Source organism: Hypomesus transpacificus, chromosome 13 (genome assembly GCF_021917145.1).
Source record: "Hypomesus transpacificus isolate Combined female chromosome 13, fHypTra1, whole genome shotgun sequence".
Lineage (NCBI taxonomy): Eukaryota > Metazoa > Chordata > Actinopteri > Osmeriformes > Osmeridae > Hypomesus > Hypomesus transpacificus.
The window spans coordinates 14,027,514-14,042,121 of NC_061072.1; the positions used below are offsets into that span (position 1 = coordinate 14,027,514).

The 14,608-nt window shown below is 49.8% G+C and overlaps 1 protein-coding gene across 1 annotated transcript; it reads right to left on the reverse strand.

Annotated features, from left to right (window-relative positions):
* Window positions 1-304: 304 nt before the first annotated feature.
* On the reverse strand, window positions 305-11,611 carry med1 (mediator complex subunit 1). The gene is given in 18 exon segments (XM_047033129.1): window positions 305-2,379; window positions 2,382-2,420; window positions 2,483-5,361; window positions 5,710-5,815; window positions 6,109-6,204; window positions 6,522-6,723; window positions 7,058-7,173; window positions 7,500-7,624; window positions 8,112-8,223; window positions 8,425-8,588; window positions 8,696-8,770; window positions 9,092-9,163; window positions 9,499-9,527; window positions 9,795-9,927; window positions 10,046-10,100; window positions 10,409-10,487; window positions 10,618-10,724; window positions 11,477-11,611. Coding segments are annotated over 18 exon segments (5,553 nt in total). The 5' UTR covers window positions 11,598-11,611; the 3' UTR covers window positions 305-1,336.
* Between the last annotated feature and the right edge of the window lie 2,997 nt (window positions 11,612-14,608).

Consider the following 14,608-nt stretch of genomic DNA (forward strand, 5'->3'; position numbering starts at 1 on the left):
GCTAACCCCTACTTTCAAAATGTACATTTGCATTATAATAATTTTGCATTTAATAAATACAAAGTCAACTAACCGTAACCAACCCATTCCATGTCCCTAATAAAAAAAGATGTGTTTGACAGTCTCCTTAGATCTTTCTTTGTTTACATTTTAATTGCCTTGTCCCCTCTTCTCTCTGTTTTGTGTACAAGCATGAAACATATTTAACCCCTAATATCATTACCACAGGGATTCCATCCTGGAAGGACAAACATTTGTTTCCTCAACTAATGAGGACTACGCAGTGAAGCTCATTGCTGACATCTACAGTGCTGTTTATGGAACAACATGTCTCTTGATTTGGCCCTGATCTATGGAGATGGCAGGCCAACGCTCTGATTAGATCCTGATCACCGGATTAAGAGATGTTTCTTTTTTGTTAGAACTGTTGATTTGGCCTTGAATGAAACACTCAGGCCAGTTGCTGATGAACTAATTCCAAATTTAGTTTTTGTAAGCAATCAGAAATCAGCCACCTCGTGGCTATGACACCTGCTTTAAATATCATTAGCACACAAGCCAACATGAGTTAAATAAAATAAATGATCAAAACAAAAACTTGGCATGGAAATATTTTATATTCATACATTTTCTATGCAAAAAATAAGCACATGGGTTTATGTACTTATATAGCATAAAAGCACTGATATCTACACAAACCTGCCCCGTAAACATGTTCAGTGGTATCAAAACCTATGATCCCCCATCACATGGCACAAAATCAAGGCATTTTAAACTGTACAATAAGATGTTAGAAACCTTTGATAATACTTCATAAAACAAATGTCATAGTTCTTTATAAAACCACTGGTAAATACCCCTCCCACCCAGGAGAAATGATTTGCAAACTCAAAAGTATGCCTGATCATCTTTACCTTAAAACTTAAACTCTGACTTAAAATATCATTAAGATCATAAGAGAAAGGGGGGGGGGGGGGGGGGGGGAGAGTCTGATATCAAACAGCGGATGAAATAAAATGCCACATATTGATGTTATTGAAACATTTGGAGGCAAAACTTGATGTCAAAGGGTGAACAAATTGGATTCCGATCATGTGCTAGAGCACCCACAGTGTACGACCAACTTGTGTATCAGTAATGCATGGAAACTAACTTAAAAAAATATTCTGCTTTAAAAATCGACCAATGTTTGAATTTTGAACACAGTCATTTGGTACCTGCATCCTCCATCCTTTTAACTTCAGGCAACTTCTAAGTCTTAACCGGGGCAGATATCGCATGCATAACGAGAGATTCTTTGTTGGTGAGACGCTTAAAAACGTGTCTACTTCGAAGGTTAAAGGTTGCCCGTGAGGGCAGAGTCCATGAGGTCGTCGTCTTCATTTCGCATGTAGACCGGACTGGGTCTCAAGGGGCGGTCCGACCCCATCATGGACATCGACGAATCAGAAGCCGAGATGGGAGACCTCGACCAACTGTCGGCTTTCATTGGATGCGACGTAGGGCCCATAGACATGGAAGATTTCTTCTTCTCCTTCTCCCTCTCTCTCTCCCTTTCCCTCTCTCTGTCTCTCTCTCGTTCCCTTTCCTTCTGTTTCTTCTTCTCCTTCTTATGCTTCTTGTGTCTTTCCCCGGAGCTGAGGGGCACAGAGCTCATGTAGTCCTGCTGAGGGAGGGGCCGCATGCTCTGGTCGTCATCTGAGCTTGGGCTGTTCTGGTGGGACTTCTCCGCCACAGAGCTGCTCCCCGACTCGCTCTCGCTGTCGTGGTTGAGCGGCATGTACCCCGGGGAGCGGCTGTGGCTGGGAGACGAGCGGTCGTGCTTGGGAGTGGAGCCGCTGAACAGCGGCGACGCTTTGAGGCCCGAGTGCTGGGGGCGCATCGACTCGCAGCCGGAACCTTCCCCAGGTTTCTGGAGCGTCACCTTGGCCTTGATGCTCGGGGAGGCGCTGTCCGGTTTGCTGATAATGATCTTGGCCACGCCCGTGCTGCACACGGCTCCCGTCTTGGGGTCAATCATCTTCTTCTCCCCGCTGTTGCCCCCCGAAACAGACACCTTGGCCTTGCCGTCTTTGTCCATCTTGTCCCGTTTGCTTAGATAGTCCCCGCTTTGCGACGACATGACATGCTTCGAGGAGGGGCCGAGGTTTGGAGGCCCGCCCCCCGCCCCGCCCGGGGGCGGAGCACCACCCCCGCCACCCCCCCCGGTGACGGGGGGGCCGCCTTCACAACCATCCTCTGAGCCCCCGGTGCCACTGCCCACACTCTTGAGCTTGTCTATGACGGCGATCAGGGAGGGTTTCTTGTTGCGACTGGGAGACTTGCCCTTGGCATTGGGGTTGTTTGCATTGTTTTGTCCACCTCCACCACCACCACCCCCCCCCCTCCTCCTCCTCCTCCTCCTCCTCCTCCACTCCCTCCTCCTCCCCCCCCCACCCCCTCCTCCTCCTCCACCCCCACTACCTCCACCTCCCCCCCCCACCCCCACCCCCTCCTCCTCCACCACCACCACTATACTGAGACTGGGAGCCTCCTGAAAAGGCCATGTTGCCAGAGGACGAGCTTGACGAGGACGTGGAAGAGGAGGAGCCAGAGGAGGAGCCACCCCCCATGGGTTTCTGGGAGCCCATTCCACCTCCTCCTCCTCCGGAGGAAGAGGACTTGGACCCCCCTGACCCGCCGCCCCCGGAGCCCATCGGGGATTTGGCCTTGGAAGAGGGCGGCGTCCCTGGGACCTGCGACTGCTGCATCTTCATGGGGGAGGACAGCTTGTCAGAGCCCCCGGAGCGAGAATGCGAGGGCGAGATGTTGGGCTTGATGCTGGGATTCATGAGGGACCCGGGGGGCTTGCCCCCCTGGGGCTTGATCTTGTTCCCACTTCCCACGGCACCTCCACCGCTTCCTGACCCAGAGAGGCCATGTTTGGTGATGGGGGAGGAGCCCGGCTTGCCAACACCCATTCCCTGAGACGAACTTTTGGACTGCGAGAGTCCACCTCCAACCCCTCCACCGCCTCCCACACTCCCAGGCTTGGAGCTGCCACTGTGGCCCATGGAGCCCTCCTTGCTCTTCATCTTCCCAGAGGAGGAGGAAGAGTGGGAGTGGTGGCTCTTGCTTCCGCCCATGCCTCCCGTGCTTCCGGCTCCGCCGCCCGCAGAGCTGCTGGAGGTGTACCCCCCGTGGGACAACGTCTTCCCCCCGGTTATGGTCCCTTTGGGGATCTGGATGGTAATTTTGGGGATGGGTGGGGTGGCGCCTCCAGGTGGGGTCTGGGAGCGCCCCGAGCTACCGGGGGACTTGGACCCCCCTCCGCCCATGCTACCCCCGGACCCCGAGCCCACGCTGGGAGGGGTGTAAGGCCGGCCCCCTGAGCTGTGAGAAGGGGACTTCCCGTCCGGGTCGAGCTTCTTGCGTTTGGGGGGCTTCCCCTCTTTGGATTTGCCTTCGCTGGAGGGGGTGCGGCTTCGCTTGACCTGCTTCCCCTCAGAGGACAGTCCTCCGCTCATCATCCCCAGCCCCGCGCTGCTTCCACTGCCGATACCGATGTCATCCTTGGCCCTCATCATCCCCTGCTGTTGCTGCTGCTGTTGCTTGGCTTTCGTCTCGCCGCTCTTGAAGTCACTTCCGGCCCCCCCCATGCCCATCATGAGGGGGCTCTGCCGGTCCCCCGTCAGCGAGGAGTGGGCATCCCCCAGATCCGGGGCCTGACCGAGCAGAGGCTTGCCCCCTCCGCCGCTCCCGCCGAACACCATGTCGAAAGGGTCTTTGAGCGACGGGTCGGGGGTGCTCTGGCCGTGGGGGGTGGGGTTCCGGGGGGTGCCCGAGGGCGTGTTCTGCTGGCTGCTCCCGCCGAAGCCTTTGACGAGGTCCAGGTCTCCGTCGGCGCTCGGGGAGCTGTCCTCAAAGTAAGCCTGCGGGAAGCCGTGTCCGGACGCCAGCAGCTCGGGGTTGAAGTCCGCCGCGTCGGGGAAGAAATTGGTGGACGATGTGTCGCTGTTGGGCGTGGCGGCCGTGGCCGCCGCCTCAGCGATGAGGTCGGCGGCGTCCGTGAAGGGGTTCTCGTTGCTGTTGGCGTTGAAGATGTCCGCCTCAAACACGGCGCTGCCCTGGCCCGAGCTTGAGGAGTCGCGGATGGGCGTGCCGAGGGCGCCCCCTTCGTCGCCGCCGCCGCCCATATGGTGCTGCCCGTGCCCTCCGCCCCCGCCGCCCTTGCCCGTCTGCTCGGGCAGATCCGACAGGATCTCCGTGATGTCGGCCCCGATGCTGTCCGAGCTGGACAGGCGGACGTCCCGCATGCGAGGAGGTTGCGGCGCCTGTTGCTGGGACTGGACGTGCGACTGCGCGTGATAGGACACCCCGGGCCCAGAGGGCGGGGTCCCACACTGGCTGGGCGCCGGGGTGATGTTGTGGGGCGTATCCAGGCCATCGCCCGGCAGGTTGACGTCAAAGATGGGGTTCTGGGAGGTGTCCACGTCCATGGAGAAAAGCTCGCGGTGGAAGTCGTCCACGTGGCTGGACGGGTGCTGGTGATGGTGCTGCATGGACGACTGCTGCTGCTTCCCACCCATACCCCCACCACCACCACCACCACCTCCGCCCCCAGACACAACCCCACCCTTCTCCGTCCCCCGCGGGCGCTTCTTCTTGACCTTGGTGCCACCCCCGGGGCAGGCGCCGCCCCCCATGCCGTCCGTGCGAGGCGAACCCGACGACGAATTCTGCCTCTCCAGGGGGCTGGACCCATACAGTGCTGCAAAATCTTGGGCGGGGTTATCTTTCAGCAGGTTCATCAACATGGGATGGTTCTTGGTGTTGCTGGCTGGTGATGATGTCGGGGGCGGGGTTTGGGGAGGCTGGGAGCCGGACGAGGCATTCTGAGGGCCGGGACTTGAACCTACGCTGCCTGTGATCTGCAACAAGCTCGTCAGTATGGGATTCTGTGTCACTTTGCTGAAATCGTCTGAGGGACCTTGCTGCTGCTGTTGCTGTTGTTGCTGCTGCTGCTGCTGCTGTTGCAGCTGTTGCTGATTGGCTGCCCCACCCTGAGGCATGCACTCTCCGCCTTGCCCTTGACTGCGACCCATCCCATACAGCGAACTGATTGGCCCAGGGAAGGCGCCACCAGGGCCGTCGCTGTTGCCGCCGGTTGGCGTGTTGCCTCCGCTCATCCCAGGGAGCCCCATGGGATTGCTTCCATCTGCGCCTGTGGCCATGCTGTAGCCGGGGCTGCCAGCAGGGGGCAGGTTCTTCTTCACCATGATCTCCACCGTCTCGGCTATGAGCGAGAGGGCTGGCGTGTCCGCCTGGATGGTCTCGGCCTTCCTCCGGATGGCCCGCATGGTCACTGGGATGGACATGCACCTGGGGAGGACAGAAGAAAAGCAGGATGGTGTCAGATGAAGGGAAACTCGAAGATTACGGCTGATTAAATTGAAGAGGTCTTAAGCTGATTACAGTTTAAACTATTTATTTCTAATAGTGCCACAAATTAAGTGTACTAAGTGGCACTGTATCCAGTTTCAAGTTAAATTGTGTTCATATTAAGGAACATTTTAAAAATGCTTTAGGATCTGGAACCAACTATAGGGACCTGGTGTCTTCCTAAACATGCTGCCGCAGTGCTTTGTACCACCCTTGCTTATTTAAGACGATCTTCTGCTACGTCATCGCATCGAGAGGAGCCTGCTGAGGGGATGAATCGTCACCCACCTCTGAACCACTTTGGTGATGAAATCGTCGGTGCAGATCAAGGCGTCTGATAGGCCCTTGTAGAGCTTGCAGGACACCTGCCTGGAGTCTATCACCTCCATCACCACTGCAGGAACGAGGGAGAGGGAGGAAGAGAGCGGGAGAGGGAGGAAGAGAGACGGGAGAGGGAGGAAGAGAGACGGGAGAGGGAGGAAGAGAGACGGGAGTGGGAGGAAGAGAGACGGGAGTGGGAGGAAGAGAGACGGGAGTGACACAGAGAGACTTGTGTCAGCCTGGACGAACGACACGTACATGCCGCCCCATGCTCTGCGTCTCCCGATTCCAAAGTAGGTTCGCTGAGAACAAACGAGTGAAAAGCCACGTATGTGGGTTGAGGTGCGTGGCGGGCAGGACGCTCACCACAGACGAGAGACTCGTTGACAGGGTGCTGGAAGGACACGCTGAAGCTGGAGTCTGTCAGGGGACACACCTCGAACTGGAGTATACCTGGGGTTTCTGAAACAAGCACGGATGATCAAATCTTCATGTATCACGCTGACTTAAAAATCTCCTTCGGCTGTATGTTTTCACCCGGCAGTAGTGTCGGTAAACCATGCAATCGTTTAACACTTATTTCAGTCGAGAAATCAAACTAATAAAGTGAGGGTGATCCAATCAGGACAGGGGAAAACGTCTCTGTAACATCAGCTGTAACCAATCACATCACAGCGGGTTGCTCTTCCTCCAGGAATGGAGAGAGAGCCAGAGAGGTTTCCTTTACGGAGAAAAACACCCTGCTCTCGTTTCTCGCCATGGCAGCCACCTCCACTCACCCTCCTTGATGAAGGTGCGTTTGACGCAACTGCCGATCAGCGTGTTGTAGGCTGCCTGGTGGCGGATGACGTCCAGCAGGGCCGGCACCTGGGCTGGGTGGCGGAAGGGGATCTTGGAGACCAGCGCCCCCTGCAGGGAGCGCCCGTCCTGCACCGGGGCGTCACCGTTCAGGAAGTAGCAGTGCTGCTGGTCGGGTAGCGACTGGGGCGAGAGAGAACACGTTCGGAAGGATATATCGAACTGTCTATGGATCGATTAAACATGTCTGACGATCCATCAGTTGTGTCTGTTTTATGTCACATTCGATTATTTTAGTATTGAGACGCTTTTCTCCACTGTGACGGACCAATCACACCGATCCAACAGCTTTTACACGAGAGAGCAGTCCTCAACGGTCGTAATCAGAGGGCAGGTAGAGGTGGGATGGAGAACAAGTGTATGCAAACACTGGTTATCCTATCAGGAAGGGGTTCCCTCGGCTCTCCTCTTCATTGCTGGACCTGGCTCCTGTCTAACGGAGTGAGGAGTTACTCACGGCATAGAAGCGCATGTGGTGCGTGGGTGGAGGGCTTCCCTCCTCCTGCAGGTGGCTCTGGATGATGAGTTCGTAGAGGTTGGCCAGCGTGGGGGGAGCCTCAAACACAGGGATCCCTGGAGAGGGGAGAGGGGGAGTTAGAACAGGCAAGGCCTATGTCTATTCTGGTCCTTGGGGACCCCCTGCCCTGCATGGTTCAGATGTTATGTCTATCTATAACATGCAGGATAGGGGTTCATGGTTCAAATGTTATGTCTATCTATAACATGCAGGATAGGGGTTTTTGAGGACCGGGATTGAGAAAGGCTGAGTTAGAAGGTCACATCGCACGCACACGGGTGTGCACAGGTGACACGCAAGTGGGGGCAGACGAACACACTGGTGTACATTTAGTAACACGCGCAAATGTACGTACACACACACACCACGCTTTCCATCTCACCTGTAGCATTGCCCATTCTCTGGATAAAGGACAGGGAGAAGGGCATGGGCTGGTTCATCTTCAGGAAGAAGCAGGCAGGTAGGTCCACACAGTTGGAGTTGGTGACTGAGGAGAAAGATGGGGTTCTAAAGCACACACACACACAATCGAGGTTAAAACATTTGTTGTTGTTACACACTGATGAAAGACGTTTCAGACCCTGGTGTGTGCGTGTGCTCCAGTTTCTAGTATGGTACTGAATTAGCCCCCAGAGAGTTTATAACAACGATTTAGCAAAAATAAAAGGTTAATTACCTGTATCTGAGACTAATTTTTCATGTGCTTGGGAATACTGTCCCGCTGCATGTAATGTATAAATAATTTCCCCTGACTTAGTTACTTTTCATACTTTATGCATCTTAGATTGGCTTATTTATTTAATTGCTGATATAACATTGTTGACTGAAACCTTGTCCTATGCGTTTCATTGTCAAGATGATGTTAACACTGTATATTTCATAAATAGAACACTTTGACAAATACTCCCTTTATCCCAGAGGTACCATCTGTATCCACAACACAGAGGCAGTGGAGAAGCAGCTCAGACAGACAGGTCTGTCGAGTGGTACTCACCCCTTGTTGTCAACTGGGTGAGATCCAGTGATGAGGGGCGCAATGGGTAGCTTGTAGACAGAGGAAGTTCCTTCGACTGTTACGGAGACACTGACGCCCAAAGAACGAGGCACTGTGCAGAGCAGGGGCATGAAGCATGATCTGTGAGCGCTCTAATAGTGACAATGCGTTTTTTCAAACTGAAGAATTCTGTCTTGAACTTGTTCGCTTTATTAACTCTTATCAAACCCTAGCGAGTCTGTTTTCTTCAGTCAATTCAACTCCGATCATAATCGGAGACAGTGGGTATGATTCACCCCCTCCGTCCTCTCACCGTTTGTATCTGTGAAGTTGAGCTGTGTTCCGGTTCCCTCCTCGAACACGTCATAGGGAGACACGTAGCACTGCAGAGAAACAAGATGGCCGCCGCTCCTGGCCGTTAGCAGGCCCACGCTACCATGGATGATGGTCTCCACAGTGTTTGCGTTTGTGGCTAACCTGCAACACGCACAGCTAGTTTTGTTACTGTGGTCAACGACAACATTTGGTTATGGAAAAAACTCTGAAATTCCCCCTAGAACTTGGCGTTGGGAGCGGGACCTTACCTGAACATGTGCATCATCTTGGTCAGATCCAGCTCCAGAGACTGCAGGGCCAGGTACATTTTGGTTTTCAGTTTACTGGACAGGAACAGAATAATTTTATTTTTGAACAAAGTAATGCACAGTACAGTTCCAAATGTATATAAAACATTATAAGAAGAGATAAGACAGTGTTGCTACTGAGATTACGATAATTTAAGGTGATTACTCATTGTTTACATTAATAAACATACAATATTAGGCTAAAAACATATTTATTTAACTGTGGAATTTGCTTTCACACTCTTTTGAGGTTTAAATTCATTCCCAAGACGTTGCACCTCTATCTGCTTCATGAAATACCTAAGAAATAAACAACTGACAACCCAGAAATGGGATCTAATGACATCAGGAACTTACTTATCTCCTGGAAGCTTGTACAGGTTGACAAGACCTTTGAGGTGTTTAGAAAATTCTTCAAAGTTATTTTCCCTGTATGAGGCATATGAGAGTGGTTGGCAGAAAGTCAGTGGGATGTTAATTAAGTAGCCATGGCATAAGCAGCTTTTGATGTGTTCCCTGATTTACATCTCTGCGTTGTACTATTTTTGGATAGCTACATGTATCATTGGTAATAATCAATGACGTAAGCAAATGAAACGTGTATGTACTGTATGAACACATGAGAAACGTGTATGTACTGTATGAACACATGAGAAACGTGTACGTACTGTATGAACACATGAGAAACGTGTATGTACTGTATGAACACATGAGAAACGTGTATGTACTGTATGAACACATGATGGTGCATTTTATTCTCTCACCTGAGGTGCTGAATCAGCTCTGGACAGCTCTAAAATAACAGAATTTCAAATGCAATCAGCAATCAGCACCGTCTTTACATGTCATTCGGATAAAATGCTAAATGACTTTGTGCAAAGTAGTACAAAACGTTTATATCAAAAAAACTGTAGAGCACACTGACCAACAAGGCAACCAAACCAAAAGAAAGCATTGTCTTGCAGACCATAGGTGGGAAATTGACTAAGGACACATGAAATACACAAACTTCAAACACCCTAACTACCACATTGATCTCATCTCTCTCTGTTGTACTGACCGCAGGGTTCTCCCCGTGATGGGCCACCTTGACGTCCACCAGCTGACCAGCCGTGTCCAGCTGCACCTCCACATAGAACATGTCTGAGGTGATGTAACACTCGGTCCCTGAGGGACTGAGGTGGGAGCCCAGCCTGGGGAGGGGAGGGCCGTTAGCTCAAGTCTTTAGCCAAGTCTCCACTGGAGAGGGAGAGACAGAGGGAGGGATGGGGGGGGGAGAACGAGAGAGAGCTAGAAAGAGAGAGAACTTACATGTTTTGCCGGGCGATGGACTCCAGGCGATCGGTCATAGAGGGCAGAGAGGACACTAACACAGAGAAGGAGGATTCCAATAACCAAGCATGTCAAAGAGCCGCTAAGTTTAATAAACCAAAACACGTTGTGGGAAAAGTGACGTGAAAATTAAGAGTGGAGCCAGTTATGCCTTGTGAGATTGCCTGCTGGCCAATTAGGCTTCCGGTGTTTGCTTGTGCAGAGAGAGATTCATGACCACAAGCACATGCTTTTGGTGGTCTGAGAACTATCAACACATTTCTGTATTTTTTTTTGTAGTTTTGTTTATTTTCCTCTCCTGTTTCAAAAGGAGACTACCATCTCCTATCACATCTGTCTCACCTTTCAGTGCTTTCTGCAGTGTCTCCAGGCAGGTAAGAAGGAGCTGGTGTCCTGCAGCATTCATCACACCACGTTTCTCCTGCAACAGAAGAAAAAAAAGAATGATAGAGAGAAAGAGAAGGGGGTTAAAAAGGGAGAAAAGGAAATTATAAAAGTGGGTCGTTGTCAGTGTTTTCCACTCAACACGATATCTGGGCTCTCAGTCTTACCATTGCCTGGCGCACCACCTTGCTGGTCTCCTGCCATGTTCGTGAAGCGTTGTGCTTCGCATGGAGCCTCTCCAGGAGCGCATTCACACGACCCTGCTTCTCTGCTTCTGAAAGTACCAGTCCACAACAAACTCAACATATAGCTACTTACAGCTTTATGAATATCAGCTATACCGGTGGTCTTTAACCCTGGTCCTCAGAGTCCACTGTCCTGCATGTTTGAGATGTTTCCCTCGTCTAACACTCCTGATTCAAATCAATGGTCGCTATCAAGCTTCTGCAGAGCTCGATAGAGACCCATTCATTTGAAAACAGGAGTGTTGGAGCAGGGAAACATGATCTCAAACATGCAGGACAGTGGACCCTGAGGAACTCAGGTTTGAAAACCACCCATATTACCTGTTACTGGTCTCCGTTTCTTCAGAATGTCAACATGTTATTAGAGAGGCTATACACCATCTAAACAAGTGGCTAGAAACAAGTTTAAAAGTTCCGGCTAGAATTGTAGAAAGGATGGTTGCTTCAAATTCCAACTTTGTAGCTTAGCTTCGCTAGTGTAGCCTTCGTTCGTTGCTCGAAACAAGCTAGTCAGCTGACGTTAACTAGTTATATACATGAATTGCTAGTAACAAACTTAGATAGCTACTGTACCATTATCATAAAAGATAAATAGAAAGATAGCCTGACTTTTACGAGCATCCCAGATCTCAAACTGAAAGTGTTGTGTCTACAGTGCTAATGCATTAGGTTAGCAAACTAGCTTACGCTGTTGTGGTGAGTGACTGGCCTGGCTATCACCACGATAGCTGATCGCAGAGTTTGACCAACGAAGCTCTACTCGCACAAATGATAGACTAACCTGTTCCTTCTTCACCCTTTCCCCGATCTCCAAGCAACGGGGCCCCTGCAGACTGAACCGAGTGAGAAAGTTCTCTTGCTGGACTACTGCCCTGCAGAGATACCCCTGAAACCGCCGCCATCTTCGCTATTCTTCCCCGCTTTCCTCTCGGGCTTCCGTAGTAAGACGGACACGAGTCCCTCTCAGACCCCGTTCCCAGGTCAGTTTGAAACAATCAAAAACACGTCTCAACTTTTGGAGCTACTTTCTCCAAAACTGACTTCAAATCAGTTATTATGATTTACACTCTAACGATGAAAGTGTCTAGTCTGGGTTGAGATTGCACGTTGCTGTAATATTTATTTATGTACTGAATTAAATTTCAAATAAGCATTTGTTGGTTCGGTCGTGCAATTTTTTTATTCCAATCCTTCAATATTTGTATCGGCAGAACCAAATGTCAGACAAAAAATCACTAGATAAGGACACTAGAGGGCCACATTGAATCTAATTTGTGGCCAATTTATACGTTCCACTGTATATTTTTTTTTTCATATTTTTTTATACTTTGAAAACAGCTAATTATGCTATTTGGGACAACGTGTGCAGTACAATGTCTGTGTAATGTTTTTTCTAGAATTATTAATTGGGGTCTTGACCACCGTTGCTAACGCTTGAGTTGATTATCAAAAATGTGATGTATCAATTTAACCTGCGGATGTGCGCTACTGTTTTAGTTTAGGTTAATGGAAGCCAGTGACAATAGGCTACACTATAAAGTTGATTTATCATATTAAGCAACATTTTACATTCAGGAATTCCAAATATATCCACCCGGGTTTACAAATTATGCGACACACTGAAGTCAAGACCTAGTTAGTTCTTTATCCAAAGGCATTACCTATAAGCGAAATTATCACGCAACCATATTTTTTCCGTGTAAACAAGGTGTTGCTCATTTAATGTAATGAACAAAGTGGTTTATTTTTAACCGTATTTACTGGAATGCAACTAAGAGTGCAAAGCAAATAGCCTACTGTTATCAAACCAAATCCATGAACTCACAAGCTTACAGAAAAAATTGAATGCACACACATTCAAACACGTACACACACACACACACACAAACACCTGAGACTTTCTGGACAGCTGAGCCCACAGCAGTGAGTGGTCTCTGGAGGGATTTTCCCACCAACCATTATGACCTGTGTAGGGTACCTGAGTGTCTATTTGTATACGGGCAAATGTGTGTGTGTGTGTTCAGGTATATATGCGAATGTGAATTTATAGATTATGCCTCTGTTAGTGTATGTGTGTGCATAATAGTATACATTTGTGTGCATTAAATGGAAATCAGTCATATACGCTTTACAGAACATTAAATCCTAGACACTTTATAAAATATGATTGTTTTTACAAATAGAAAGAATGAAAAGCAACTGAACTGGGCGCACGCACGCACACAAACACACACACAGACAAAAAGACACACTTCCACAAAGATAGCCAGACAGAGACTGAACAGATTGGGACAGTCAGAGACAGGAGACAGAAGCACAGACAGACATGAGAAAAGAAGGGAGGTGCCGCCATGTAATTGATGTGCCCACTAGGAGCCATAGCTGGCTGGCTGGCTGGCAGGCAGGGGTGAGGGGGGAGGGGGGAGAGATGGGCACCGATGCCAAGACAGCAGCGGGATAAAGGGAGGCCTGGGCCTTGGGGAGTCGGGCGCTGCACATGGGCAGACTCTAGCGGGGCTGAATCCGTGCCCATCAATCAGGGGGTAGTTCACCCTGCCATGCCAACCGGGACCCCCCTCGGTGCCGAGGTTGGGGGTGGCACAGGGGGTAAGGTTGGCACAGTTGGTAAGCCTTTCCTAAACCTTCCTAGGCGGTGTATCACTGCCACCTCAGCTTTGGAATTAAGCGTGGGTAGGGGAGGCAGTGCGGTAGAGGAAGCGGCTACTGGCCGCCATTTTGAGAGCGCGTCAGGTTGGTTGTTGATGTTTGTCGCTGTACTATTCACACTGTTGGAAATGGAGATCGGATGGAACCGTGATAACGTTGCTTACGTTGAGAACCTGTTCGTGTCGCTAAGTATTTTGAGAAGTATGAGTCCACACATTCCTTATGTGTTTCTGGTGGACTTGCTGTCTATTGCATCATGTGCTTTATAGAAATTATGAAGGGCACTATAATAAATAACTGAATGTTATTCTTTAAATGAATGGTTACTCATATACACACACATACACATAGATGTCATAATCCTTTACAAACTATTTGTTGACAGAGAAACATTTGTTAATAGTTTAGCAGTTTAAAACAGATCGTCGTGAAGTGTGCTCTTTAACATGAAAGGATGGAGACACTTATTGTGAAGTATCACAACTTCATGTTGTCTGTTTAAGGTCATTCATCCTGGGAGATGGAGGACAATATGAAAAACTGATGTAAGGATATAGCCCCTGTTTCTGTGGTATCCAGTGTGTTGTGAATGTGCAAATGCTTCTGGGAAGACAAGCTGGGTGTGTGAAAAGGGGAGGGGTACGAGAGTGTGAATGTGTGTGTGTGTGTGTGTGTGTGTGTGTGTGTGTGTGTGCGTGTGTGTGAGACAGAGAGAGAGGAAGAGAGAGAGAAAGAGAGAGAGAGAGAAAGAGAGATAGAATGAGAGGACGGGGGGCCCTATAGGACCATTTGTGATGAGGCTCATTTGCACAACGGCACTTAATTGGCTACAACAATTAATTAATGTGTTGGAAAGTTGGCACAAAAAGTTCATTTAAGAGGGTTTTAATAAGCAATTAGGGAGAAATAACCAGTGAGGTATGGAGACTAGAGAGAAGCATGGCAAACTCATTGAAAACCTCAACTGCTGTTGGAGGTTTTAAGTTTGTCGTTTCAACATCCAAATTTGAATGTATATTTCAAACAATGGTTGATGCGACTATGAATGGTGGGAGTTAAACTTTCCTCAACAAACTTTGTCACCAATTTCCTTTGTGACCCAGCTTTCCGCACTCAGCAACTCTAGACCTTCCCAAAATTACATTGTCTTGTTGCTGTCCCCCACCCTCACTCTCTCTCTCCCCCTCTCACCCTCTGCCTCTCTCTCTTTCTCCCTCCCTCCCTCTCTCCGTATGAAATATCGCAT